Source organism: Numenius arquata, chromosome 15 (genome assembly GCF_964106895.1).
Source record: "Numenius arquata chromosome 15, bNumArq3.hap1.1, whole genome shotgun sequence".
NCBI lineage: Eukaryota > Metazoa > Chordata > Aves > Charadriiformes > Scolopacidae > Numenius > Numenius arquata.
In genome coordinates, this window is record NC_133590.1 from 3269982 (window position 1) to 3297227 (window position 27246).

Genomic DNA, 27246 nt, shown 5'->3' on the forward strand with positions numbered 1-27246 from the left:
TCTATTTATAGGGAATCATTTTGGTCTCCCTCTGCCAGGGTGGGGAGCCACCCCGGGAGGGCTGCACGGGGCTGGGATGGGGCTGGTGTGTGCCTTTCCCGGGAGCCTTCGCCAGGGACCAAAACTATTTTTCCAGGTCCTTTTCCAGGACACTTTGATCTCATCTATTCCCGCTCTTGCTGTGTGGGTTTTTTTTTTTTTTTTTTCGTTGTTGCTGCTGTTGTTAGGGCTGGATGTTCGCTGCTCCTTGCGGATGCTTGCTGCTAATGACCTGGCAGAAGGCTGCCACCAGCTAGGCTGGATTTTTTGGCCCTGGTGTGAAATTTTAGGATGTGTGGCCAGACACCGAACGCGTCGGACGGCTGTATCGTAGAGCCGCAGACTTGTTTTGTGACCTTGGCCAAATCCCTCGGTACCTCCGTTGCCGCCTTATCTTAATTTCCTTTCTCTGCCATGATAAGCTTGTCTCTTCCCACTGGGCACGTGGCTCAGTTGGGTGCTCGGAGGCTGGGGCAATGGAGGACGGCTCGGAGGCTGGGGCAATGGAGGACGGCTCGGAGGCTGGGGCAATGGAGGACGGCCCGAAGCTGGGGGACGGCGTGCCCAAAGAATCCCCCCTGCAGTTGAAGCCGTTCCTCCATGAACTGGCTGGAGTAGGGAAGAGCCCCAAGGAAAAACGCCTGGCAGGTTGCTGGCCCTTGGGCAGGTCTCTGCCTGAAAGCTGCCCCTTGCCAGCCGGCAAGGAAGGTGGCCACGGTGTCTCCCAAATTAGGGTGCCATGTGCTCAGCTGGTGACGGCTTCCCGCTTGCGGGAACTGGGCCCGGGATTCCTGGCTGCTTGCTCACCCCATGGCGGTGAACCGTGCTCGGAGCATCCCGGGGAAGGAGGACTGGGGGGTGGATGAGTAACGCTGGGCTTGGGAGGTCTGGGGGAGGCCCGTGTCATGAGAGGTTTGTTCCATGTGTGGCTGGCGTTTGGGAAACTGTTAATTGAGAAATGAGTCAAACTTTGAATGCTTCAGAGCCCTGTCGGTGGTGCGGGGGACTTGGAAGTGTGTGCGGGGGGGGTGCGACATCGACCCGGTGTGGTGGGGGTGGCCCCCTTTGCCTGGAGGAGGGATGGCAACCTGCAAACACACTCCCCATAAACTCACCTTTTTTAGTATTTATTACTCTGGCTCTGCTGCCGGCCCGCCTCGAAGGGTGTCTTACCCCTGGTTACACTCCGACTCGGAGGGGAAAAGGGGCTCAAAACTCCTTGGGGGACAGCACTGGTGCTTGCTCAGCTGTGAGATGGCAGTTAGGGCAAGAGAGTTCGTGCTGGGAGGAAAGAGGCCGGAGGCGAGTGTCTGCAGGAGGAAGGAGGGTACACCTCCGGGTGTCTGCGGAGGGCTGGCTCGGAGCGGAGGTGCGTGCTTGGTGGGTTTGGGGGATGAAGGGGGATGCGCGGCGTTAGGTGCTGCACAAACCCGCAGAGCCCTGGCTCGGAATCGGTTGAACTCCACGGTGCAACCGTAATACAAACAGTAAATAAAATATGTGGTTAATCTTTCTTTCGTGGGCGTATAAAGCGCTTACCTCCCCTTCCCCCCGTGAGATGTTTTCTCCTTTGTTTCCTGTTTTTGTAGCGCTTAAAGAGGAGAGGAAAAAAAAAAAAAAGCCAACAACGCACCCTCTTTTCTTTGCTTCTTGTCGTTTTGCTTGTGTCAAGGTCTCAAAACGAAACATTTTTTTTTCTTCCATCTTTGCTGCCCCAGCCACGTGCCTCCTGCCTGCATGGGGGAACCTGCCGTCTCCCCGGCATGGGGGAACCTCCTTCCAGGGCTGAAAAAGAAAGTTGCTCTAGCATCTAGGTTGATATGTTGCCTTTTTTTATTTATTTCGTCCAAAAAGGGGAAAAATACACTGCCAGGATTGAAGCACGGGTCAGAAGGCAGCAGCTAGAAAAAGGGACTCGCTTGTGGGGTATTACCATGTTTGTCCCATCTTTCTGTGGGACATGGTTGATGGAGGCTGGGTACATCAGAGCTTGCTTGGGGATGTCCCAGCTGCCCGTCCTCAGTGGAGGTGCCACCAGTGGGAAGGGACTTGGGTAGAGGCTCTGCTCCTGCTTCTGTTTTGTTTCAGGGGATGGAGGTAGATTTCCCTCTGACCTAGCTTGCAGTGCATTTTTGGGAAATTGGGAGAAAAATCCCCCCGCGTTCTGAAGATCTCTGGTGGTTTTGAACACTAAGAGGGAGGAAGTGCGTTGTGGCGCTGAGAGCTGCGGGGAAAACCTTGGGGATCCTTCTGCAGGCGTGTAGGAGAAGTGCCCATTCAGCAAACCCAGAGGGACAGACAGGGACTGGGCTGTTGAGTCCGTCTGCTCCTTGGTGGGTTTGAGCTTGCTTTCTTGGCAGGCAACCAGATAAGCCCAGCTCAGGTGCTTTCTTGAGTATGGGAGAGAGGGGAGGTCAACGCTTGGTAGGAGCACAGGAAGAGATGAATCCCAAGTCTGTACAAGGAACTCTGGTCCTCTGCCAGCACTGGCCACCAGCCCCAGTGCAGAGATGGCCCGTGCGCTTTTCCTACCTGCCCCAGCTGATTGCTTCTGCAGTTCAAAAGCTCTAGGTCTCTAGAGGGAAAATCCCACCAGCTTTTCTTGGCTCTGACACCAGAGACACCTTCCTGTTTGAAAGGAGTCCCATGTCGTATCCGCTGCCATCCTTGCTGGGACCTAGGGAGCCCCAGCGCTGGGGAGGCTGGGGTCGCCTCCACCGCCAGGCTCCTGACGTGAGCTGCTGGAGGTTGTTTTACTCTGAAACAGGTTTGGTAACTTGTGATGGGCTGGATTTTTGCAGGCTTACTTATTTTCCAGATGACTTGTTTATGAAGAGTGCGGCACGCAGCTCACCGGAGGCATTGTGAGTGCAAGTGCCCAAGTGCTGGAGCGTTAATTTAGCTCTCATGACTGTAGATGGTGTGGGCTGGTGCCTGGCAGGCATTCCCCACAGCGCTCTTTGAACATACCTTGTCCACAGATGACTTTGGCAGTAGGTCCTAGGAAGCTGGAGATGTGCAGGTTCTCCTTGCACCTTCCATCTGAGCCTCCACCAGCACCCCAGAGCTGAACCACCAGCCTCTTCCTCCTCCCTGGTCAGCCTACCCTCGTGTCTCTCCCTCCACCGGCTTTGCCCATGCCCTGGTTCCTGCCCAGGGGCCTCGAGTCCAGTGCCAGGCTCCTAAATGTGACTGATCATTGTGCCCTGGGATGCTGTCAGTTGGTCAAGCTGCCGTGATGAGTAATGACTTCTAGGGCCTTGGGCAGTTGCAGAAATCCCAGCACCCACCTAGCCTCACTTCCTAGCTCCGTGCTGTTCACCACCATCGATCTGTCAGGCTTTGCTGTGCTGTGTTGTCAGGGGCAGCAGGGGATTTCAGTTCAGCCCATAGCATCCTGCTGCAAACCCATCTGGGTTTGCTGACCAAGCAGCAGTGGGTATCCTGGCGGTCCCAGATCTTTGGCTGAACTGGGACAGTCTCCTGCCTCCCCGGGGTTTGGATTAAGGGCTTTTCTCTGCTGCTTTCTTGCTAAGCTTGAGAATTTTCCTCGCCCTTAGCCCTTCAGGTTGCCAGCAGTTGCTTGCTCTAGACCTGCAGCTGCAAATCTTCTGCGTAGAGTCAATCTGAGAAGTGACAGCGGAGATGAAGAATGTGGGGAGGCAGCCTGATGGGTTTGGGTGGGAGGGAGGAGGCTTGCATGGAGAGGACAGCTTTCGTGAAGGAGTAGGACAGGGACTGTGGTGGAGATTGCTCTCTTCCCACAGGGAAAACGCTGTGCGGACAGGCGCTAGTAAGGGTTAGATGGAAGGAGGAGAGGGAAAGAGAGGTTCATCTGAGGACCTTGAGCTCCTTTGCAAGGAGCAGCAACAAATGATAGCCCAGGCTTACCCCTGGGGTACGTAGGAGTTGGCTGCACTTTGCTGGTGGGGAAGTCTAGGCACAGCCTTGCCCACCCATGCCAGACAGCTTTTACCTTCAACCCCTCCCTCGGCGGTGGCTTTGAATGAGCCCCTGAGACAGGGATGTCCTGGTCCAGTCTGTGAATCAGGAGGTATAAACCCAGCTTTGGCTGGTGACAAGGGCATAATAAACTTGGCCCAGACCCTCGTTTAGTCTAAATCCAAGCCGTGATATTGATGTGTCGTGTGGCGGCTGGCATGGAGGTGTGGAGCATGCAGCTCTCCTCCAGCCTGCCAGCACGATTGAGAGGAAGAAGTAGGAAAGACGTGGGGCTGCGGTGTAACACCCTGGACTTTTCCGTCACCCCTCAGCCTGGTGCCTCGCACATGGGAGCCCAGGTGAGCCCTTCGAGGAACACACGCGTCCCAGGACCGTCCTTCCCTTCTCCTCCCTTCCCCTCGCTCCAGCAAAGCAATGTCCTCGAGCTCTCCCGCATGCTCAGCTGAGCCTGGTCTTGCCAGAGAGAGGTCCACAGCCTCTCCGCTGCTCCGGTCTTTGCCTCTGGAGCCAAGGAGTTGCCTCAGTCCCCATGTGAGCCAGGGGGGAGCCGAAGAAGGGGGGGGCTGGCGAAGGGGGTGGGAGGAGAAGGCAGATTTCCATGTCTCACAAAGGGCACAAGCGATCAGATTCGTGCAACTGCCCAAGAATAAAGAGGCTCTTACAGTGCTGGCTGCCCTGACCTCTCTCCTCTCTGCTCCAGAGGACAGCGTGTGACCACACAGGGATTTCTTAGCTGTGCTTTGGAGGGAGGCAGCGGGTTTTCTATCCCTAGGTCTGTCTGCAGCTTGCCTTGCAGCATATTGGCCTATTTTTTTCCTCGTTACCTATCTGTTTACTGGAAATCTTGGTATGCGGTGGTAATTTTTTTTTCTTTTCTTCTCTTTAATTTCATGTAATTGTTTTGGGGTTTTTTTTTGGTTGTTTTTTTTTTTTTTTCAATCTGACACTGAAATGGGGCTGAGAGCAGCAGTGTTTCCAGAGCAGGGACAAAAGTAACCAGGAAACACAGGGCAAGAGAGGAGGGATCGACACCGAAACAATGAAATAGCCAAGCAAGGAAAGACTGAATGCTCAATAGCACAAGCCTTTGCAGAAATGCCTGGCTAGTGCAGCATTTTATAATCAGCTTCTGTGCTGGGCTGGCCTGCAACAGTAGTGCGATGGGGGAGGAATGCTTTGAATTAGCTGGATGCCAGAATTAATTCTGTCAGAATTCAAATGTACATGTATGTACGGATTTATAAATAAACACTTGGAGCCAGATTCTGCTTTGCCACGCAGGCTCTGGGGCAGAATCTGGTCTGGCCTGGCTTTTCTTCCTTTAAAAAAAAAAAAAATAAAAAAATGCTATGGATCTGGGCTAGTTTCTGGTGACTTTGTCAACTTTCTGCATTTATCAGCAGCCTGTAGGCTCAGGAGATGCTGGTTTGGTTGGAGTAAGGGGGATGTCTCGGAGGAGTTGGAGCTGCTGAGCTTGCTTGTGGTGGTAGCCAGTTTTCTGGGTTGAACCTCTGTTTGCTGGTAGAGAACACAGGGCTGATGCTGGGGGGCCAGCAGGGAGGTGTGGAGTGTGCAGGACCAGGGAGGGCTGTCATCCCCCTTCCCTTGGCTCTATGGAAGAAGGACAGATAGAGGCAGCCACCCCTCCTTTACCCAGGAGGACTACAGCCAGCATGCCTGGGAATGGGAGGAAGAGATGCCTGGTTCCAAATACAGAGGGAGGGACGGTTATTTACAGGCATGGAACTCTGGATGCACGCGAGAGTTTTTACATATGTCCCCCAGATGAACTCACTGAAGAGGTTCCCAGTCCTGAATCCTTTCTGATAACGACAGCTTTGGCCTGCTCTTGCCAGGGGATCGCGGTTGTCCCTTTTCTGTCTTGTGATTCACTTGTGATGGTAACATGAGCAAAGTTGCCGTCTCAGAGCAGTGCCCTGCCACTCCGCAGCAGTGCCGTCTGCGTAACACACTCCCAAGTCATCTCTTTGCTGGGATGATGTACCAGAACTGTAAAAAAAAAAAGGAAAGGAAAAAAAAATTAAACATGAATCAATTTCATTTCTCTGTTTCTTCTCTTTTCCCTACCTGTCCTTTCTCAATTCCTTGGTGTGTGGATGCTCAGGAGGGAGGTGGGGGGGCCATCTCCGGAGCAGGCTGGGAAGAGTCGAGCTAGGGATGGCTCCAGATGAGGCAGTTGGCAGGGAGTGACGTTCCGGATGGCTGTGTCTCTCTGAAATATGAGTAAACGTTGTCAGACCAGCCGACTGTACGATCCAGGGCTCGGGGAGGGCTGATCTGCCCTTTCCTCCCTCCACCCGCCTCTCCCTGTGCGGGATCCCCCCTGTGTTTGGCATCACCCCATTCTCCTCTCCCTGCCTGGGTGACCTGAAAGCTTCATCCTAGAGCTGGAGCCTTGGAGAAAGGGAAGGAAAATCCCCCATATCCTAATGGAGGCAGTGTTTTCCCTCGCTGTATAACAGCTTAATCCAAGCCCTCATTTGAGCCAGTTATTGTGTGGCTTTAAAACCCTGTCCCCTGGAAACCAGTCTCCCACCCCCTTCCCTCCCAGTCGATCCTGGTCAGTGGAGCTGAGCTCGGGGGTTTGGTGCTGGGCCACACGCAGACACAGATCGATCGCGCTGGGGGGTGGGTTGATATTTTTGTGGCAATGGGTTTTATTGCTGGTTGTGGTTGTTGTTGGAAAGTCGGGGGGGGGGGGGGGCGGGGGGGTTTGACGTGCGCTGTAATGGGCTTGTGCATGTGGCAAGGGGAGAGAGGGTAACGTGATCGCATCCTTCTGCTCATTATCCTCTTGCTGCTGGGGGGGGCTGCATCCCTCTCCCCGTCCGAACCCACGCAGAGCTGCCGGCTCTGCAGTGGGAGCTGTTTTTTCCCTGCAGGTGAACTCCTCGGTGCTCAGACAAAGGGCTGGGGGTGCCGGTGCCTCCCTTTGTTCTCTTCCTGTCCTGGTGCACCCGCCTCTGACAGCAAAAAGCCCCTTGAAGCGTGCCTCTCAAATGGATGGAGCGGAATAAATGTGCCATGAGGTCTCTGTCCCCCTCGCAGACCCTTTGGGGATGGTGGGGGGGGGGGGGTCTGCGCTCCCTCTTCCCTCGGGTATTGTGCTAGGCCCCTTAGTGATGGGGGTGGCCGCATCCAGGAGGGAATTACTGCAGCTCTCCTGCCCCAGCTGCTCCGTTGTGGCTGGGTGGCTGAGGCCTGGCGAGCCCCGTTTGGGTCAGAGGTGGTTTGGTTGTAGGGGATAGGGATGGGATCTGCCCGCCACAAGGGAATGTGAGCACATTTGGGGGTTATTTTCTTGCCTCTGCCTGCTGGCATCCTGCACGACAGGGCATCCAGGCATGGGACTGGAAGTAACGCCTGGTGTGTCGTGCAAAGACCACCCCTGCCAAACGCATCTCCTGGGGGTGTGAGCCCAGTAGGTGAAACCACGGCCTGTCCTCCAGCCAAGGATTTTGTAGCATTTTACTTACAACAGGGGAGAAAGAGGTCAATTTAATCTCTGCATCAACCTAAAAGCTGGTGGGGGAGTTGGTGTTACCCTAAAGTAGAGATAAGCGGAGGTGGGGAGACCTACCAGGGAGTTGGGAAGTCTGTGGCAGTGTGCGGAAGCGATCCTGGAGACTTCGGGCTTTCTTTGCTGGCGCTGGTACCTTGCCAAACATGGACCCTGCTGCTGCCCCCACCCAGGCTCTTCCTCCCTTGGTCCTTCCCAAGGTTGCCTTTTGGCTACCGTTAACATCTATGAGCACACACAGTACTAATCCGCATTGCGTTTGCAGCAATCTGATGAACAATACCCAGGCGATGAGCAAAAGCCAAACCTTCCTCTACGTATTAAAACTGCCTGCTGGAGTCTTCCTTGGGAAGTGTTCCTCCTTCCCAAAATGCAAGGCCTAGCTTTGCAGGAGAGAGAGAGACAGGAGGCATCCGAGAAGACAACCTTCACATGCACGCTGCCTCCAGTAACTGTAGACACAGACATTTGAGGAAAACCTTGTGCTTCCTGAAAGGTGGAGGCTGGGAATGCCTGTCAGCCTGGGTGGAAGATGGAGGAAACCAGGGGAGTGGGAACCCATGGGGCGGTGATCCCAGGCATGACCTGTCCATGGGGTGGTGATCCTAGGCATCCTGAATCCTGGCACTGCTGGCTGCTCTGCGTCCATGGAGCCCATCTCTTGTTCTGCCCGGCGGAGGGAGCAGGCATTAATGCTTTGAAGGTTAAGCAGAAATTGCAAGCTGGCCCTAAGGCATGGCCGTGCTAGCCAGCAGGTAAGGAGAAGCCACCACAGAGCTGAGCTAGCAGCCAGGTTTCTTTGCGGGTGCAAGCTCACCAGGGGATGAGGGGCTGCTGCTGGTGGTCCCTCTGCTCTAGAAAATGGAAGCGCGGTCACAGCTAGAAATGGCTTCTCTGGTTGTACTCTGCATGTTGGCGTGGCCCCCCCCCCAGTCCCCATGCAGCTCTTGGCACATCCCATAACCTTTGTGCCTCCACTGCATCCTCTTTAAAAGAGGATAATGAAACTGAAAGGGGGAAGCGGCAGGCGCTGGAGGCACCTTGGTCTGCTGGGCTTGATAAAGCACTGCTGGTGTTGCTGGAGACCTGAGGAGGTGGATTTTTGAGTCAGGAGATGAAATGCCAGGCCTGGCTGCCGTCGGACTTCCTCGGGGCTGCTCTAGCACGTGCTCAGCCCTGCTGAACAGGAGCATCGTGATGACAGAGCTGCAGACAGTGGATCTGCAGGCTCTGATGGGCTCCCAAGGGCAAGCTACACCCCGCTCTGCAGCGCTCGCGTGGGGAGAGGGCGTCTGGTGGAAGCTGCCTTGTTTGGGGATGGAAATGGAGCTTTGAATACGGCTCGCACGAATCAGCGGGACTGGAGTCGAGCAGAGCGGTTCCTCTGACTCCCTGGGAGGATGGAGCCAGCCTGGGGTCTGAGCTGTCGGGCTCCGATCATCGAGTCAAACCTAGAAGATAAATGATACTTCAGGGGCCTGAGATCAATAATGTCAAAGGCTGGCCCGTAATCGGGCGAGATTAAAAACCAATGACGGGCCTCCTGCTGGGAGCAGAAGTCAGCACGTTGAAGGAGAGCAGCGTGGCTTGCTCCTTTATGGTTATTCCCTGGTGGTGCCTGCATCCAAAACCCACCTTCCCGGGCTGCCCTCTGCAACATCAGCGATTCCTGCCCTCAATCAACATTGATCAGATCCTGCGGGTCCTCTACGCCCACCCCTCGTCACCGGTCCCCATGCAGCTGGTGCAGAGCGCTCTTGCCCTTGGGAGAACGGTTGAGGTGAAGGCAAAAGCAGCGCAGCCCGGTGCTGGGGGTGTGTGCTGTGTGTGGGGAGGCAGAGGAGGGGAGGTCACTTCGATCCATGGGTACTGTTATGTGCTGCATGTTGTAAAGATGCTCGCCTCTGGGGAGAGGAGCTTGGGAAATGAGGACTTCAGATGACTCTCGACTTTGTCCTGAATATGTTGCTGTTACCTGTTCTTTAACAATTAACCAGTGCCACGAGTGTTTAGCCACCCGTGGGCAGGAGACAGACAGGTGGGGTGCACAGTTGTGCCTGTTTTGGGGGTGCTGGCATTCAAGCTTGTCACAGAGGTGGCTTTTCTCCTGGGTGGGTGCTGGGCAGGGGGCTGTGCCCCCGTGGTTGGCTGGTGCGTGCTTCCCCCAGTCAGCAGCAGCCACAGCCCAGCCATGGTGACGAAGATGGGATTGATTTATTTGCAGGAGCAAATTAAAATAAACTTAAGTCCCTTTTTTCTGTGCGTCCTTAAAGGGGTGCAAGCTCTGTCACAGCTCCATGAGGCAGGGCCACGCTGGGGCTCCTGCGAAGGGCGCTGGGAAATAGGATGTTTCCCGTCTTTCCCGAGCACAAGGGCTATTAAAGGAGAAGGGGCCATGCCATCTTCTGCCACTGCCCCTCATGTGCGCACGTGTGGGGAGCTGGAGGTGCTGGTTGCCTTTGCCCCAGGCTCCTCTTCCCCTTCCTCCCCGCTCCCCCACCCTTTCCCCGCCAGGAAGCCTGGCCTTTGTGTGAAGTGATGTCTCCTGACATCAGCCGGGCGCCGTGATTTCCTCCGCAGCGGGGAGGGTGAGCGGGCAAGTAGAGGGGTGCCACACTCCCCAAGGGGCGAAATACAGCCCTGGCCTCACTGGAGTGCAGGGTGGCGGTGGCAAAGCTCGGGGGCAAGCTGCGTGCCCGGCTGGGATGCTGCAGGGAGGTGGTTGCCCCCAACCCTGACAGCATGCTGGTTCGGCAGAGCTTTGCCTGCTTGTGCTGCCCTGCCTGAAAGCACCGCGCCAGTACGCTGCTTCTTGCTGCCTGTGACTCTGATTGCTTTGGTGGCATCTTCATTGACCCCTCTAGGGATGCAGTGTTAGGCTCTATTTAGAGTGCTGGCTGTGGGGTCTTGCTCCAGAGCGAGTGGCTCAGTGCCACGGGGCAGAATCGGAGGGGCTTGCAGCAAGGCAGGAGCAAGGCTGACATCTCCTGCGGCCCGTGGCTGCACCTGAGCTCTGGGAGCATCCCGCTGTTCATGCAGACAAGTCACTTTGGCAAGGGCAGGGCGCAGCTCTGCTGCCAGGGGGCTTGCGGCGTGCGGGATCTTGGCCACTCCTTGGAAAGGGGCTAATGCAACACATAGGAATTGGCCAAGAGCCTGCCATCAAGAAGCCGTGGCTGGTGCCTTGCCAGCGTGGGGGCCTCGCATCTCTTTAACTCGAGACGGTGTTTACTGGCAGATGGCATTTTACAGCTGGCTGGCTGGAAACTACAGGTCCCAGAATGCTCCCTCGCATGTCGCCCGGCTGCGGCGCTCCGGCGGGAGCGTGGTACCACGGGGATCGTAGTCTCTGTGCTCGCCGCTGCGGGGCTTCTGTGCCACGGAGAAGGGCTCTGGTTCAGCATTGCTGGGCAGAGCCAGGCTGCGAGACACTGGGCTGGTCTCTGCCTCCTGTTCTCCTACCCTCCCGCCACCCACTTGCTCGATGCAAGACCAGGTTGGCCTTTTTATGTCACCGGGCCGGGGAGGGGATCTGGTCCTATTCTTACTCATCTGCAATGTAAATATTTTGGTCCCGAGTACGTTGCTGGGAGCTGGGTGTCACGTTGAGGAGTGTGATTCATTCATGCTGTTGCTGCTCGGAGCACAATGAAGCAGCCTTGGGACCGGTCCCAAAGATTTCCTGTGATCGCGGGCTGGTGGGGAATTTGGGACGTCACGTTTGACTAAGTCAGAGCCCTCTTTGCGCGACTCCTGCAAGCCAGAAGTGCCGTGCCGTGCCCAGCATGTTGGGGACTTGCCACCCTCAAAACGCAGTGGGTGCTGGTGGCTTATGTTTGCAGAGGGAGGAAGAACGGAGAGGGAGGCTGAGTTCTGGCTCTTCCCTTCCCCAGCTGCGGGCGTGCGGAAAAAGTTGCAGGGTGTAAGGCTTTGTGCCTGGTCCCAGCCAGCCTAACAAATAAAGGTACAAAGCGATGCAACTTCAAAACCTGCTGCACATGGAGTCTGGGAGGGGGCCCCAGCAGAGTTTCCCTGGTGGGGCCAGCACTGCACGAGCATCCGTGTGTGTTTTAGAGGGACACGGGACAACCCGAGGCAGGGCGCTGGGTGGATGGGCGGGAGCTCTGGAAGATGCCTCTCCGCCCCTTGCTTCCACCGCCGATGCTCTGCTGCCAGAAGGGACCTTTGCACCCCCAGTTTGGTCACTGGCACAGGAGGAGGGGTACCGCTGCACCCCCCCCACCCGGGGGGCTGGCTCCTTCTGTCCCCCCCGCGCATCGCTTTGTCCTCCCCACACCGCTGAGAGCCAGGTGCGGGCTGTGCAGTGCCCAGATTTGTTCTGGCGTCCTTCGTTAGACGGTGTTTGTTCATGCTGCATTTTTCTTTTTGCTGGCTTGTTTGGACACGCACTGGTACATTCACGGCACTCAGGCAGTAACGTGAGTCTCTTTCCCATTAGGAAAGGGGCCAGGATTTGGGGGGGGGGGGCCGGGAGGGCGGCTTAAGCAGTAGTTTCTGAGATATTTCCTTCTGCCGCCACACCCTGCGTGAAAGAGCAATATCCGCGGCTTCAGCTGCTATCGCAAGGCTCCGAACGTCTCTCTTTTAATATAGATTGGTATCATTTTGCATTTTAAAGTAAAAACACGCTGCAAGCTGCAGACAGCTGTCGGTTGGCAGCTTTGTTTGAACATCTGGTATTGCTGGGCTGCTGTTCAGCGCGATCTAACTATGGGATTCATAAAGATTATAATCCGGGCTTTCAGATTCTCAACAGCCGCCTTGCGAAAAAAAAAAAACAAACCCAAAAACGGGGGAGAGAGAAAACCCAGCGGGGAAGGTGGCTGAGGGCTCCTCGGCGTTCAGAAGGTCGTGGTCATGGTCAGTCCCCTCTTGGGTGCGTAGTTCCTGATGGGCTCCCTGTACGTCGCCTTGGCTGCCCGCAGGTGCTTCCAACCTGCAAAATGCCGGGCGTTGGGGAGCTGTAGAAGTGCAAAGTCCTCTTTTTTTTTTTCTTTCCTTCCCCCCTCTTTTTTATTTTTTCCAGCTTGTGTGCTGAATCTGATTGAGTCTCATGCTCCTCTGGGTGGTGTCTGGCGCTGGCGAGCTGAAGCAGCAGATTCTGCTGTGGCTTTGGGTAGATGTTTGTAGCAGTTGTCTGCAGCAGCAGGACTTGGTTTCCTTTCCTTTAAAGTAAGTGATGGAGGAGCCAAGGCTCGGAGTCAGCATCTCGGCATGTCAAAAATCTCGTCTCCAAGAGAAATTGGGTCCCCTTTTCTTAACCAGAAGGTTGAGATAGCCACCTCTGTAAGCCCCATCCATCCCTCTGTGAGTCAGGCACTTTCCTTGGCACCTTTGGGAATTAAGCGGCCTCTAAGCCCCTAACGGGTTTTATAAATCTTGTTAGTTGATCTGCATTTTTGCAAAGCTCTTTGAATCCAGTCTGTTGGTACATAAGTCACCTTGACTTTCCCAAGGCTTTGACTCCCAACTCACTTTTGGGCTCCATTTGTCAGTTGGACGTGCACAAAAAACGTACCCCCTTATCTTTATTAGAAAAAAAAAAAAAAGCTGCCTGGAGAAATCTAGCTGCGCTCTAGTTGGTGCAAGCCAGTAATAGAGGTGCATATAAACCTGTTCTGCCCTTGTTTGTGTTGATTTAACTTACCAGTACAAATTAAAATAGCCTTGAGCGGTTGGAAGTTTAACTAGATCAGTTGGGAGGAAAAAAAAAACAATCGTGGCCTTTAAATCAAAGCAGGGTTTTCTTTCTAGTGCTGCCCTGAGCCCAGAGAGGGGCTTTGTGCCGCCCACCCAGCCGGACCCCTCGTCTCTGAGTCACCAGAGGAGATGCTGGTGGTCATTGCCTTTGCTTATTGATGGTCTCATTGCAGGGACATGCGGGTGCACGCGGGTATCGCTGCAGCTGCTTTGCTTCTCTGTGGCATCTGGCTTCCCCCAAAAACCTCCTCATGCATCCCGATCCTCGGGCTGGGCTCCCTCCGGAGCAGAAATTAGAAATTAGGGGGGGGTATGAAGCTGAAGGGGCTGTTGTTCAGAGCTCGGCTCTCCCTGTGTTGCTGAGCCACGGTGGGTGCGGAGCGGAGGTCTTTGGGCAGGGGAGAGGCTGCTCAGCCTGCAATGGGAGGAAGGGTGGAAGAGGCTGGCTGTGTTTCACCCCTGCAGGGAGAAAGCTCTGAGATCACACAGGCCAGCTGGATCTTGAATCCAAGATGTTTATTTGGAAGAGGGAGTGAGGGTTTCTCAATTTTGCAGGGGCTGCAGATGGGGGTAGGTTTGCTGCCAAGCGATGGGAGTGGGTCTTTGCAGGATGGCTGCTTTTGAAGGCAAGGCATCCCGCCAGCCACAGTTTGGGGACGACTGGCCGGGACCCTGAAGATTGCAGCACGTTGGGAAAATCTTGGGATTCATCAGAGCTAGATGAGGCTGGGACAACAGGCAGGACTGGGGGTGTTGCCAAAGCCTGTTTATTTTTTTTGTGGGGGTTATGGAAGGAACGACTGACAGATGATATGTCAGAGCAACAGGGCTTGTGTGAGGAGCAGAATTTTGTGATTCCACTGAGTTTCAGCACTGAATGATGTCCCATTTCTGCCCAGACTGCCACCACTGGTGCTGGCAGAGCGCTTGTGAGAGCCAGTTCAGGGAGATGATCCAGCCGAAAAGAGACTGCTTTTTTTTTACTGGCTTAATTTTTCATCTGGATCTGTGGTTGGGAAGGGGCAGATGTATGAAAACAGAGACAGAAGAGGGAGAAAAGGAGGTTAGGGCCCCCGTAACGTACATGTAAATTGATTGAAACGTTCAAGAAACCACAAGCACAGAGTGTGCTGAAGGCAGAAAGGGCAGGACTTCTTACATGAACTCTTAGGCTCCCAAAAACTGTGAAATCTGGTGAATCCCGGTCAGTGTAGCTGCAGGGACCAGATTTTATTTTCTGGCATGGTGGGGAGGAAGCGCAAGGCGATGTTGGTCGTTGGGGTTAGATGTGCTCTAGGTGTTGGTGTCAGTCTGAGGTCCCAGGTGGCTGGAAATGGTTGCTCAAGGCGCTTGGGTCTGGGTGTCTGAAACTTTCTGGGATGTTGCAAACCCCTGCACTTTCCCGGACTGCCCTGGCAATGCCCCCGTGTCAGTGCTCCGGAGCTGATTGCTCAAAGGGCATTTGGTTCTGGGTCATGCTGGGCAGAGTGGGCTTGTGCCGGGCCTGCAGCTGGAGCCCCGTGCCAGAGGTGGCTCAGCAGCAGGGTGAATTTTGGCACTGATTTATAAGCAGCCCCAAACCAGGACATTTTCCCCCTAAAACTGAAAAAGAGGGGGAAGAGAGCTCCTCCCTCACATCCCTGCTGGCGGAGAAGATGCGGACCTTGTCCTTCATAAACACGGAGCTGAGCCCTGTGACTCCTCCTGGCTCTTCTTGCTCCCAGGCAAAGGCGTCCTGTCCTGTCCTCCCTCCCGAAAGCTGGCTGGGGAGGGCTGCTGGCCGGCATCCGCGCCCAGGCCTGGGTGGGGATCTCCTCTCCCTCCCTTCCCAGCAGAGAGAAAAACGATTTCTTGTGCTCCGCGCTGCCCCGAGGGTCTGGTTGTGCCTGCAGCCGCAGCCCCAGCAGCTCTCAGAGCTGGTCTCTCCATCTCGCTCCTGCACCGCCCAAAAGCATCTGCTGTCCCCGAGCTGCTGGGACACAGCACGGGAGTGTGTTTTCCCCGGCCGGGTGCCGTCTCTCCTGGCAGATCCGGGGCAGGAGGCGGCTGCGCCAGCCAAAGGCACAGGCATCACCATGGCTCATCTTTGTCCTGTGGAGCCAGTGGCATCAGTCAGGACTCTCCTGGCTGCACACTCGGCATGGAAACCAGCTCCTCCATCCCCATATTCATCTTCCTGGTGTGTTTTCAGCTCCTTTCTTCCATTCCTCCCCACACTGTGAGTGAGTCTCAAGCCCCAGGTCTGGTGGAGGCAGTTTGCCCTGCTTTCAGTGCCTCTTGCTGCGCTTTGCACGGGGGGCAGCTCGTCCAATGCTGGCCTATGATCAGCACAGCCTCGCTCCTACCCTCCAACATGCTGCAAAAGTGTTTGAGTGCCTCTGTTTTGGGGTGCATGTCACCCATACTGGGTGCCCCGTATCAGGAGGTGGGATCTGTGGGGCTACTGGCACAGAAGGGGTGCTTCTGCAGCCACTGGCTTCATATCCCTGCTCCTTAATTCCCCTTATCCCCCTTCTCCCCTTGAAGCAGCTCTTCATCCCAGCTCAGAGGATGCTGACGGCAGTGGCAGCCAGGCCACGGATTGAAGTTGGGGTCTGAAAGCGGCACGGAGACCCCCATCCTCCTTCCCCCATTTGTGCGAGAGGCACAGCCACAAGTAACGTGCCACGGCAGTGGGGAGCAGAGGGGCACAACAGAGGCCCCGGGGAGGCACATGAACATCCTCAAGGTCCTTCTGAAGGTCGCTTTCCAATAGAGAATAGGTCCCCATTTCCTGGCCTCCAGAAATACCGCTGCTGGCTCCACGCGACACAATGCCTCGTATTTTCCCCTTACTAACGAGTTCTTCCTTTCTGCCGGGTGTAAACAAGGGGAAGAGCTGTCCTGGGCTGTGGCCACCAGCACAGCCCCACGGCTGTCCGGGGTCTGCTGGTACAAAGCCATGCTGTGCCTGCTGTCCTGGGGTGCCACAGGGTCGAGGGGTGACCTGAATACTGCTGAGCAGCCATGGGTCGTGGCTCGGGGGGAGCGTCCCGCTGCTGTGTGCCAGCCACAATGTAAAGGTGCCCCGTGCTGCAGTGGGTGCTGGAGACAGGACATGGAACATGGGGCTTTGCCTCCATGGTAGCCATTGGAGATGAGACATGGGGCTTAGCCTGATGATTTCTCCTCCCTGGCGTGCTGGGGAAGGCTTGGAGACCAGGCAGCATCTCACAGGGAGATAGGGACAAGCGGGAGGCATCTCCACCCACCCCGGCATGAGAACAAGGCACCCCACATCCTGTTTCCCCAAGCCAACGCTGAATATTTGCCCTCCATCCCTTTTCTGCTGGTGCTCAGGGGGTCCCTTGATGCTAGGAAGGCGGTCTCTGATGCCCGTGCACTGTGTGGCTGCTGCTTCCATCCCTTCCTAGCAAGGGCAGCTATTAATATCCCAGAGGCTGTTTCCCTCCCCTCTTCCTTCCCCTGCCAGGGATAAACCAGCCCCATCTCTGCGCAGGGAGCACCATGAGAAAAGCCAAACCCCGGAGCAGCGTGCGTGTGTTCCGGGCTGGCCCGGGAAGGCGAGGCCTCCTGCTCTGGCCCGAGACCTCCCCTCCTGCCTGCTGCTTACTGTAAATGTGTGCAAGATGAAACCCCAAACAGAAGACATTTCCTTCCTGTCCCTGTAAGCAGATCAGCCTCCTGCGAGTGCCGTGGGGAGTTTGAAAGAGCTGCTTTTGCCTGGGTCTGGTCAGCAGAAGACCGTGGTGGGGTGGGAAGGATGCTCCAGGGGGTTTGGGCTGTGGGGACTGGTCCCCTGGGGCTGGGGCAGTGTGGGTTCTCGTGGTTTGAGATCCTGTTTGTGGGGGGCACTGGGATGCCATGTCCCAGAGCTGTGCAGTCTCAAGGTGCCGGTGTGTTGACAGGTGAGGGGACACTTTCAGGAGGGATGAGAATAGTTCATTGCATGGGTTTTTCTGAGAAAAACGGCCAGCTGATGGCGGAGCGGGGCTGGGGAGTGGGAAGCCTGCGAGTGGGAGGTGTAGGGAGGCAAAAGGTTGTGCTTGCCTCTTCGGTCCAGGGCTTTCGGTGCATTAAAATTCAGTCGCTGTGACTTCAGGCCCGTCTCCAGCAACGTGCCGGGACGCGGGTCTCAATGGGGGCCCTTGATCCCGGTCCCTGGACTGAGCTGCAGGTGTCTGGAGCCATTCCCGCAGCAGGCATCTGCCCTTCGCGGCTTCCTCGCTCCGGTTCCACCTTCCTCCTCCTCCTCGCCCTTCCTCCCCCTCGTGCTCTGAGCTGCTCCCTCCGTTCTGGCTTTCCGGTGGCTGCAAACAATGTCCTTATTCACTCGGTGGCTGGGATTTGGCGGCGAGGGGAAGGCCCGGGTGCGGAGGAGAAGGAAGGAGGGAGGCAGAGGAGGGAGCGCGCCTGTCCTGGGCCAGCCCCAGCTGTGGTTAAAGGCACTCTGTGGGGCAGCCTGGCTCTCTGCTCCCCCCAGATTCCTAGGGGAACAAGGGCTGTGCGCTCTTGTGGTTTGTCCACCTGCCCTCCTGTAGTACCCTCCAAACCAGTTTCAGCCCAGTTTATTGGCAATTAGCATCCTGCAAGCATCTCACAGGTCGGCGTGCAGGGACATGGTTGGTCTTGCCGGGGAAACAGCCTTGAAGGATGCACAGCGCGTAGACATCAGAGAAGCTCCAAGGGCTTCATTTCCCCCATGAACACAGTAAGGCTTTTCACTGCTCCCACTCTCATTTAAAACCAGAGCCGCTCGGCGGGCCGTGGGGCTTTGGTGAAGCTGCCAGGCTCCTTCCTGATCCCGCTGGGAGTCAGGCAGGGGCTGGCAAATGTTCAAGCCCCCAGGGAAGGGGTGCCGCAGGCTCTCCCCTGCCAGCTCTCCCCGGGAGGCATGCGGGGACCCTGGCCATCCTCGGAGCAGGTGAAACCTTGGGGCATGTCATGGGATTTTGTTGCCCCAGTGCCAGCCCTCAGGACCTGCTGCTGGAGGCTTTGAAAGGGGGATGAGGGGAGTGCTGGGCTCCAGGCAGGGCAGGGCTATAATCTGCTGTTATCGGGGGCTCAGCAGTGACCCCAGACTTAGCCCTGCCCTTTGGGAGAGGACAGTGGTGAGACCAGCCTAAGACAAGCCAGGGAGACATCTCACCCGCAGATTTCTCCTTGCCTGGGAGGTCTTGGGGTGGATGTGAGCTCCGTCCCACATCCCAATGGCCCCCTTTCCAGTGGGGTTGCCCGGCCGGCTGAGCTGGACCCGTGTGTGTAACACAGCCGACGCTTGTGGTGCTGGAGCCGTGTGATGACTCTCAGATGAGGAGCCCAAGTGCCCTGTATCGTCCGAGATGTTAAACTCTTTATTACCATCTTTCTGTCTTGTGGCTCCAGGCATTTAATCTTGCAGTTCTGCTCTGTCAGGGCAGCCCTGTCCCCAGACAGACATCCCCCCATCCCCTGCCTGGGGGGAAAGGACGTGTCCCACTCTGCTCCACCAGCGGTGGGGCTCCTTGATCAGTAAGCTAAGGATGATCTCCGCTCCTTTCTCCTTCCACCTTTGGCAGTCCTGCTTCTGCGTGGGCTTGATGCCCATGGCATGTTTTCAGAGGGCCCCGGTAACCTCCTCTTAGGGCTCAGCCTTTTCCACCCCCCAGCTTTTTTCCACGAGGAGTAGGGAGGATTCCATGGAACTCCAGCAGAGTAAACTGGTGGCCAGCAACTAGCCCCATCTCGCTGTGACCTGCGGAGTCCCTGGACCAGCCACTTGCTCTGGCCACAGATTAATTTATTAATTAATCAGATGAGTTCACTCTCAGCTGGTGTTGGAATACAGAGCATTTTTGGTGGCCGTTTTGCAAACTGGCGGCATGTCTTGGAACAGACAAACTGGGATCATGGAGTTGCTCGGAGCCCGGGAAGGGCGCCTGTACCGAGAGAGCTGCGGTTCTCCCAGCATCAAGGTCATGCATGAAATATGAGAAATTACCCTGAGAAATTCTGATCCTGGAGGAGGAGGAGGAGTTCATGACTTCAGAAATACCAGATTTGGGAGGGGATGGAAGGGGAAGGGATATATTTTCCTTTTCAAAATACCTAAGGAATTCAGCCCGTGCTGCGAAGACAATGAGATTTCGCCCCTCGGTGCCAGAAGGGGTAGTTCATACCCTTGTGTCTTGTTAAGGTTTCAGTTCCCGTGGGTGAAAAGCCCTCCCATCCCACTGCAATGCCAGGCATGTACGGTTTTTAAATCGCCCTAAAATCAAGAGAGTGGCTCAAATGTGAGATTTAAAGAAAATGCTGTGTGTCTCCTCTATTCTCTCTGATTTCTATGGCTTTAGGTTAGATTTTGGTCACTTTTGCCAGCTGTGAGGGGCTCTTAAATTAACTTATATATATATAAAAAGTTATTTATATATATTTATGTATATGTTTGTGATTTCACGTAATTGTATGATTCCAGGAGTGGAGCACCCTGAGGTTTGTTACAAAACACAAAGGTTGGCAGCTCTGCTACGGCAGCTGCAGAGCGGTGAGAAGGGGACGATGGGTTGTGCATGTCCGTGGCTGTTTGGTCCATCCCTTGGGGGTCCCTCACACTAGGGGTGGGGGGGCTGGCAGGGTGGCCTCTGCTTGCCTGGCATCTGCCAGTGATGGGAAACCCTGCTTTTCCCCACAAGAGCATCCCAAGAGCATTGGGGGGAAAAGAAGGGGCTATCTTTGGGTGGCTTCACGTTGGACGCCTGATGCATATGCCAGAGTGGGATGAGGATTTGGCCCCTGTGCCCGGCAAGCTGTGAGCCTTGGATCATATCCCATATTTTTCAGGGGGGCAGGGGTCCCAGCTGCTCCCGGGGGCCCTGCTGGACTCCTCAGTTCTCCCGGTGGGCTGGTGCGAGGTGGGTCTGGCTGCTGGAGGTGGAGACGGTGAGTCTCTGCCGGCAGGGAGGGAGGTGTAGGGAAGGAAGGGCTCAGTGTGAAGGCTCCCTGTGTCTTTTGGCTCTCCAGCTTGGAAAGCGAGAAGCTCAGCCTGCGCTGCAAGACCTGCCCCAGCTCCTGGGCTCGATCGGCCTCCTGAAAGCAGGGACGCAGGAAAGCATCTCCTTCCCTGGAGTTGGGCGGCTTTCCCTTCAGTTGACTGCAATTTAAGTGGGGAAATTCCAGCCTGTGGATGCTGGGGTAGGATCCGGAGCCAGGCGCGCTGTGCTCCACGCCAGCCCTGTCGCAGAGAGATGTCGCAAACCATGTTTTCAGCCAGCGGTGCTCGACAGCAGGTCGTGTTGACACGCACCCACCCACCTGTGCCACTGCCGGAGCAGGTTGCTGCCCACCCGGGGCTGCTGCCCACCCATGCCCCAGCTCTGCCCGGGTCTGAACCCCAAACCTCAGCTGAGCACCCAGCAGCACAAATAATGACCTTTTTAAAATGAAAAAGAAAATGAGACTTTTTAATATATTCATCAAATTTTTCTCCGTGTGGACGCTCCCGCCTCTTCATCTGGTCTTATAAACAGCAGCAGCGATGCCCTTGGATGCCTGCAGGGCCCTGTGTTTCTGTTCCCACCAGCAAATGTGCCCCCCGTGCCAGAGGGTCTGCCTCGCTGTTGCTGCCCTTCAGACCCTGTGTCAGTGGGTGTGCTGTCTGTGTGTCTGTCTGCATGTGCGTGGGTGGGTGCTCACACGTGGGCACCGGGCACGCGTGTGGAGTGCAGCTGTGAGTGGGAAGCCGGGTTTTTTTCAGCTCCTCGTTATTATTAGTGGTAGGAGCCCGGCGGCAGCGAGGCTGGAGGTGCCCGAGACCTTAAGAAAAAACAACAGGAGGGAGGAAGCTTCGCATTCCTGCTCCCGAATTGAGTCGGAGGTGACAGCCTTTCCCTGCAATGCAATTAATCCCGGCAGTGCCTCTGCCACCCTCCCCCTCCCGCCTTGTCCAGGAATTAATTACTTGATTATAAATCCCCGAGCGGCGGTTTATAATAGCAATAATCCCCTCGAAATTCATCCTTGCTGCTGGTTTCTTCCCATCTCGCCCCTGTTGTTGAGAGTCTCTAACGCCGTGTCTCCGTGCCAGGAGAAGCCCTTCTCACCCCACTGGTGTGGTGGCCTTTCCTGGGGATAACTGCGGAAGGGGAAAATCTGGAGTTGATTTTGAGGGGTGTTTTGGGAAGCCCTGCCTCTGCTCGCAGGGATGGAGCCCTTCTCCCATGGGTGCTGGGTTTCATCCTGGCCGGGGAAGCGTGCAGGAGCGAGGAGCTCGCGCGGATTGCTGGGGATAAGGTTTTGTCCCAGTTATTAGGCTGATGGCCCAGCCCCAGCCCTGAGGAGTGGGGGCCGGGGGCTGGCAGTGTGGTGGGGGGAGGCCCCGTTCCTCCTCTGTCTGTCCCTCCTGATTACGCTGACGCTGGCTCTGGGGCTTGTCACAGAAACGGGGAAGGGAGAAAGGATTTGGCGTGGCGTACGGGGGCGCGAGGGGGGCAGCAATGTCTTGCAGGAGCCTGCTGGCGATGGGTGATGGGCTTCAAAATGGTGCTGCCACAGTGGGAGATGAGCCTCTCTGTGTCCCCCCGAGGGTCCCCAGGGCTTAGCAAGGGGCTGCCCACATCCAGGGGACCCAAATCAAGGTCCCCAGCCAATAAGGCACCCAAGCCACACGGCCCCTCTGCATGGCCATTGAAATAGTGAGGTTTCCTCCTCCACCAGCCATGCGTGGGCTTTTGGCTTGACAATGGCATCCCGCTGGGAAAAAGCCCTGTCCTTCCCGAACCGCGTGGGCAGAGCCGGTGCGGGCGGCACTGAAGCTTCCTGGCGTGTGTGGCCACCGGGCTCTGACGGCTACTTTTCTCTCCCGTCTCTGCAGAAGATGCTGATGAAGCAGCAGGACCGCCTGGAGGAGCGGGAGCAAGACATCGAAGAGCAGCTCTATAAGCTGGAGTCGGACAAGCGGCTGGTCGAGGTAACTGGTGCTTCCCCCTGCTGCGGCCAGCCCTGGGGACTGTCACCCCATGACTTGATGGGGACAGGCTCCTGGGGCGCAGGGGGCAGGGAAGAGGGAGGGCATGCAGGGGAGGAGCAGCTGGACAGACCTGTTGTCTCCAGTCTTGGCAGTCATCCTTTTGGGGAATTAAATGTGTTTGGGGCTGCCCTACAGCCTCATGGGTCCTGGGGTGAGTTGGGGGGCAACAACAAGGCTGTCCTTAAATATCAGATATCCCATCCTGCCCTTAGCTCAGCACAGCCTTCCCCAGGCCACCCACTTCATCCCAAGTGGGAGGGGAGGGTCTGGAGGTGGAAGATCCCCAAATAAACCGCTGAAATACTCTGGAGGTGGAAAAGATGCAAGCTTGTGTTTTGCTGGGACACAGGTAAAACAAGATCAGCTCATGGTCCTTAAAGCCCCTTGGCCTCCCAGAGCATGGAGGGAAGGGCTCTAGAGCGTGATGTGACCCAAACCTGGGGTGGGGAGGAGGACAAGGACAAGGATGGGGATGGGCAGGGTTTTTTAAGGGAGCACACCCCTCTCAGTGATGCGGCAGGTTGTTGCTGGATGTTAGCTGTCCGGAGGTGATCCCCGTCTAGGCTCCAAGAGGTGGGTCCAGGGGGTCTGCTGTATTAGCCAAACCTCCACAGTGGAGGCTGGGTCTCCGGCACGCAGGAGTCCCACATGGCAGCTCATGGCAGGCTTTGGTCTGTGTGGGCATTGCAGGAGAGCAGAGCTGTGGTGCAGCTCTAGGCTCACACCCACCCCTGCTGGGGAAAGGACACAGGTGTCCTGGGGCATCACGGTGGAGGTTGGAGGGCACAGAGGGGCTGACCCTGCTCCTCTCTCCCAGGAGAAGGTGAGCCAGCTGAAGGACGAGGTGCGCCTGCAGTATGAGAAGATGCACCAGATCTTGGATGAGGACTTGCGGAAGACCATGGAGATCCTGGACAAGGCGCAGGCCAAGTTCTGCAATGAGAACGCGGCCCAGGTCCTCCACCTCAACGAGCGCATGCAGGAGGCCAAGAAGCTCCTCAGCTCTGTCCAGGTCATGTTTGACAAAACCGAGGACATCAACTTCATGAAGGTGAGATGAGCTGCCTGTGCCAGGGGTGGGATGGGTGCTGTGGGGAGGTCTGGTTGTGCAGGGAGCAGCGGGGAGGTGTGGGGCATGGCAGGGAGCGGGCTGGGAACACTGACAGGAATAGCTGAAGCCTCCAGAGGGCTCAGCAGTCAAGGAAGGTGAGGAGGAGCAGGACAGGCTTGGTGCTGGCCTCAAATGAGGAGGTGCCGCAGCTGGGGAGGGGGCTGGGGCAGCTTGTGATGAGGGAAGAGGGGGCTTGGTACCCCTGGGCAGCCTGTCCTCTCCTGGTGGGGGCCACTGAAGGTGACACCAAAAGGGGAGGTGGTTGCTGGGGCAGGGACAGTGTTACTGACCAGAGCTTCTCCTTCCTCTCTTAGAACACCAAGTCTGTGAAAATCCTAATGGACAGGTAAGCGCAGCAGGGTGGGTGGGTTTGGGGGGAAAGGGGACTGTTGTGGGAGTGGCAGCAACGTGATGTCCGGAGGAGGAGCAGGGCCCGGGGGGGGGCATGCTCCATGCCTCAGTGTCCCTCTCTCTCTGGGAGGATGAGAAATCCCCTCCTGTGGCCACTGAGTCGAGTCCTCCCCTTGGTCTAGGGGAGACTGCGATGTGTTTGTGGAGGAACAGAGCTGGGACCCAGCACCCCAGCCAGGGTGGGACCAGTTGGGTTGGGGCACAGGTCTCGGTCCAGCTCTGCTCTCCTTCTCCTCCCCCCAGGGCTCAGGGTTAAAGCCAGCGCTAGCAGAGCCGGGGCGAGCCGGGGTGGCGATGCGGGGGGGTACAGGACGGTTGACACAGGACTTTCACAGCAAGGCTGGATGGAGAAGGTCCTGCTGGGAAGGGACTGACTCATTGGAGAGGGCCAGCTCCCCACTGCCCTTGGCGCTGCCTCCCCGGGGAAGGGGTTCGGTCCTGGGAGGGTGGTCAGGAAGGAGCATGGGGGCTTTCTGACCCTCCCCTGAGTGTGCTTTGTCCTTCATGCCTCTCCTCTCTGCCCGTGGTCCCTAACAGGACCCAGAACTGTACAGGTGGCAGCCTGCCCCCACCCAAAATCGGCCACCTCAACTCCAAGCTCTTCCTGAACGAGATCGCCAAGAAGGAGAAGCAGCTCAGGAAGTTGCTGGAAGGTGGGTGAAGCCTGAGGGGTGATGAGGAGGGGCTTGGGACCTCGCTACTGCCTGTATCCATAGCTGGGTGCCCTGTGGATCCCAGTAGAAGAGTTTGGGGAGAGCTATTGGGGTGCAGGAGCCCCTGGGAACCCCTTTGTGGTCAGTGGCATGAAGATGCTCTGAAGCCATCTCCTGGCTCTCCCCAGGAGATTTCCCTTGGCTTGTGAAGCGGCTGTGTTTTGGGGTGACACAGCAGGGGGGCCGGCCATCAGCAGGAAAAGTCAGTGGAAAGATGTGGGTCAGCATGTGAGCAGGGACATCCAGGGACCAGTGTGGTCCCACAGCCCCCAGCCCACAGCTGGGAGCACAGAGTGTCCTGCAGAGGCTTCCCAGTCCTCTGTCCTTGGGGGATTCGGGTTTGTCACCCAGGCTGTCCTCCTCCAATCCTGTTATGGACTGTGGTCATGAGCTGTGCACGGGCTTGTGAGGAGGAATGAGGAGGAACTTCTTTCCTGTGAGGGTGGCAGAGCCCTGGAAGAGGCTGCCCAGAGAGGTGGTGGAGTCTCCTTCTCTGGAGACATTCAAACCCCACCTGGACACGTTCCTGTGGGACCTGCTCTGGGTGGCCTTGCTTTGGCAGGGGGTTGGACTAGATGATCTCCAGAGGTCCCGTCCAACCCCATATCACTCTGTGACTCTGTGGCTCAGCCTGCGCACGTGTTTGCAGAGCAGCACTTGTGGCTGCTCCGAGCCTGCCAGCCAAGGTCCCAGAACAGAACCTGCAAGTTCATCTGTGGGGGGCTGTGTGCCTAGTTTGCCACGGTGGGGTGGGCTGGGGAACCCTCCGCTTGCATGGGGCTGGAACGCAGGTCTCAGGGCTGCAGGTTGGGACCAGCAGCCGGAGCACCCTGGAGCTGTGCCGTGCTGTGCATTGACTCAGCCCCCCCCCTCTCCTGTTCCCCTCCGCAGGTCCTCTGAGCACCCCCGTCCCCTTCCTGCAGAGCATCCCCATGTACCCCTGCACCGTCAGCAACTCCGGCGCCGAGAAGCGCAAGCACTCCACCGCCTTCCCCGAGGGCAGCTTCCTCGAGCCATCGTCCGGGACTGTGGCGAGCCAGTACATGAGCCAGGGCGCTTCGGCTGGCGAGGGGCAGTCCGCACAAGCCATGGTGCCTTGTAGCTCCACGCAGCACATAGTTGGACTTCCCAGCGGCCCGCAGCCGGTGCACTCGGGCTCCGTCTTCAACCCATCTCACTACCCCAACACCACCTCATCTCAGCAGTCCGTGCTCTCCCAGTACGGCGGGCGCAAAATCCTCGTCTGCTCCGTGGATAACTGTTACTGTTCCTCCGTGTCCAACCACAGCGGGCACCAGCCCTACCCGCGGTCGGGGCACTTCCCCTGGACGGTCTCCTCGCAGGAGTACTCCCACCCGCTGCCGCCCGCCCCCGCCGTCCCCCAGTCGCTCCCGGGACTTGCCGTGAGGGAATGGATTGACGCTTCCCAGCAGCACGGGCGGCAGGATTTCTATAGGGTCTATGGCCAGCCCTCGGCGAAACACTACGTCACCAGTTAACCGTCACACTCTCTGGAGAGTCCCCTTCGATGACGCGTTTGGAGAGAAAAGTCTGGTTTGGTTTGACTTTTCTTTTTTTTTTTTTTTTTTTTTTTTCCCCTTTTTAAATCAAACCCAACTTTTCCACCACCTTGTGCCCCTCCAGGATTTTGGGGAGGGTTGTTCTCTCATCTCTCTCTCTCTCTTTTTTTTTTTTTTATTCTTTTAAAACAAGATAATAATTTTTTTTTCCTATTAATTCCTTTTTTTGTTTTTTTTGTTTTTAATTTAATTTTGGAAAGTCCTTCCTGCCCCTCGCTGGGAAAAGACGAGGGAGAAATTACCGAGAAGAAATTGATGGGGATTTCAGTCGGGCGTCTGGGTCTGTGCGTCGCGCTCTTCCTCGCTCCTCTTTGCCTTTGGAAAACTACAGAAGGGACAATGGCACCTTCTCTCCTTCCATTTCTCCCAGTTCATTTTTTTTTGGTTTGGTTCAGTTTTTCCCCTTTCCCCACCCATCTCTTTCCCTTTTTAAAAAGAGAAAAAGAAAAAAATCTATGATTGATTCAGTATGAAACGATACTTGTAGATTTTGGGTTTGTTACCTGTTTTTTGGTTTTTGTTTTTTTTAAGGCTGATTTTTTTTTTTTTTGTGTTACGAGGCCACTTCTCATGCATATTGGCTTTTTTTTTTTTTTTTTTTCCTTCTTTCAGAGATTTGTAAATACACAATGGCAGGAAATTTAATGCACAAAAAAAAAAAAGGGAAAAGAAACTTAAAAAAAAAAAAAACAAAAAAACCACGAATAAATAGATAAAAAAAAAAAAAATCTGTTCTAGTTTTCAGGAGGGGAAGCGTGGCCGAAATGCACCCCCCTCCTGCGTATCGCTGATGCAACTTCCTGTAACAAGCACTTTGTATAAAAAAAAAAGTGGACTTCCTGCTATAAGGCACAGGTATTTATTCTGTAACCGATTTTAGAACACACACACACACACACACACACACACACACACACAAAAATATTCAAATAAATGTGATCACTTAGTGCAAACGCCTTGCTCTGCTCCAGCTCTTCCCCTGGGAACGCCAGCTCCGGCGGGAAGCTCCCACCAGCTTTGGGGAGTCACCGCTCCCCGGGTCTCCCGCGGTTGCCCGGCCGGCGGAGGGGATTTTTCCGGTGGGAGCAGCTCCGGGATGGGGTGGCGGCGGGTCCCGGCCGGGTAGGGGGTCCCCAGCAGCCCCCGACCTGTGTCCCAGCCCC

General features: G+C 56.1%; 1 protein-coding gene across 1 annotated transcript; it reads left to right on the plus strand.

Annotated features, from left to right (window-relative positions):
- The first annotated feature begins 515 nt into the window (after positions 1-515).
- Positions 516-27033, plus strand: TRIM8 (tripartite motif containing 8). The gene is made up of 6 exons (XM_074159201.1): positions 516-653; positions 22113-22208; positions 23086-23319; positions 23694-23725; positions 24328-24443; positions 25395-27033. The coding sequence occupies exons 1-6, from the start codon at positions 516-518 to the stop codon at positions 26000-26002; spliced, it is 1224 nt and encodes a 407-aa protein (XP_074015302.1). The 3' UTR covers positions 26003-27033.
- Positions 27034-27246: the final 213 nt, after the last annotated feature.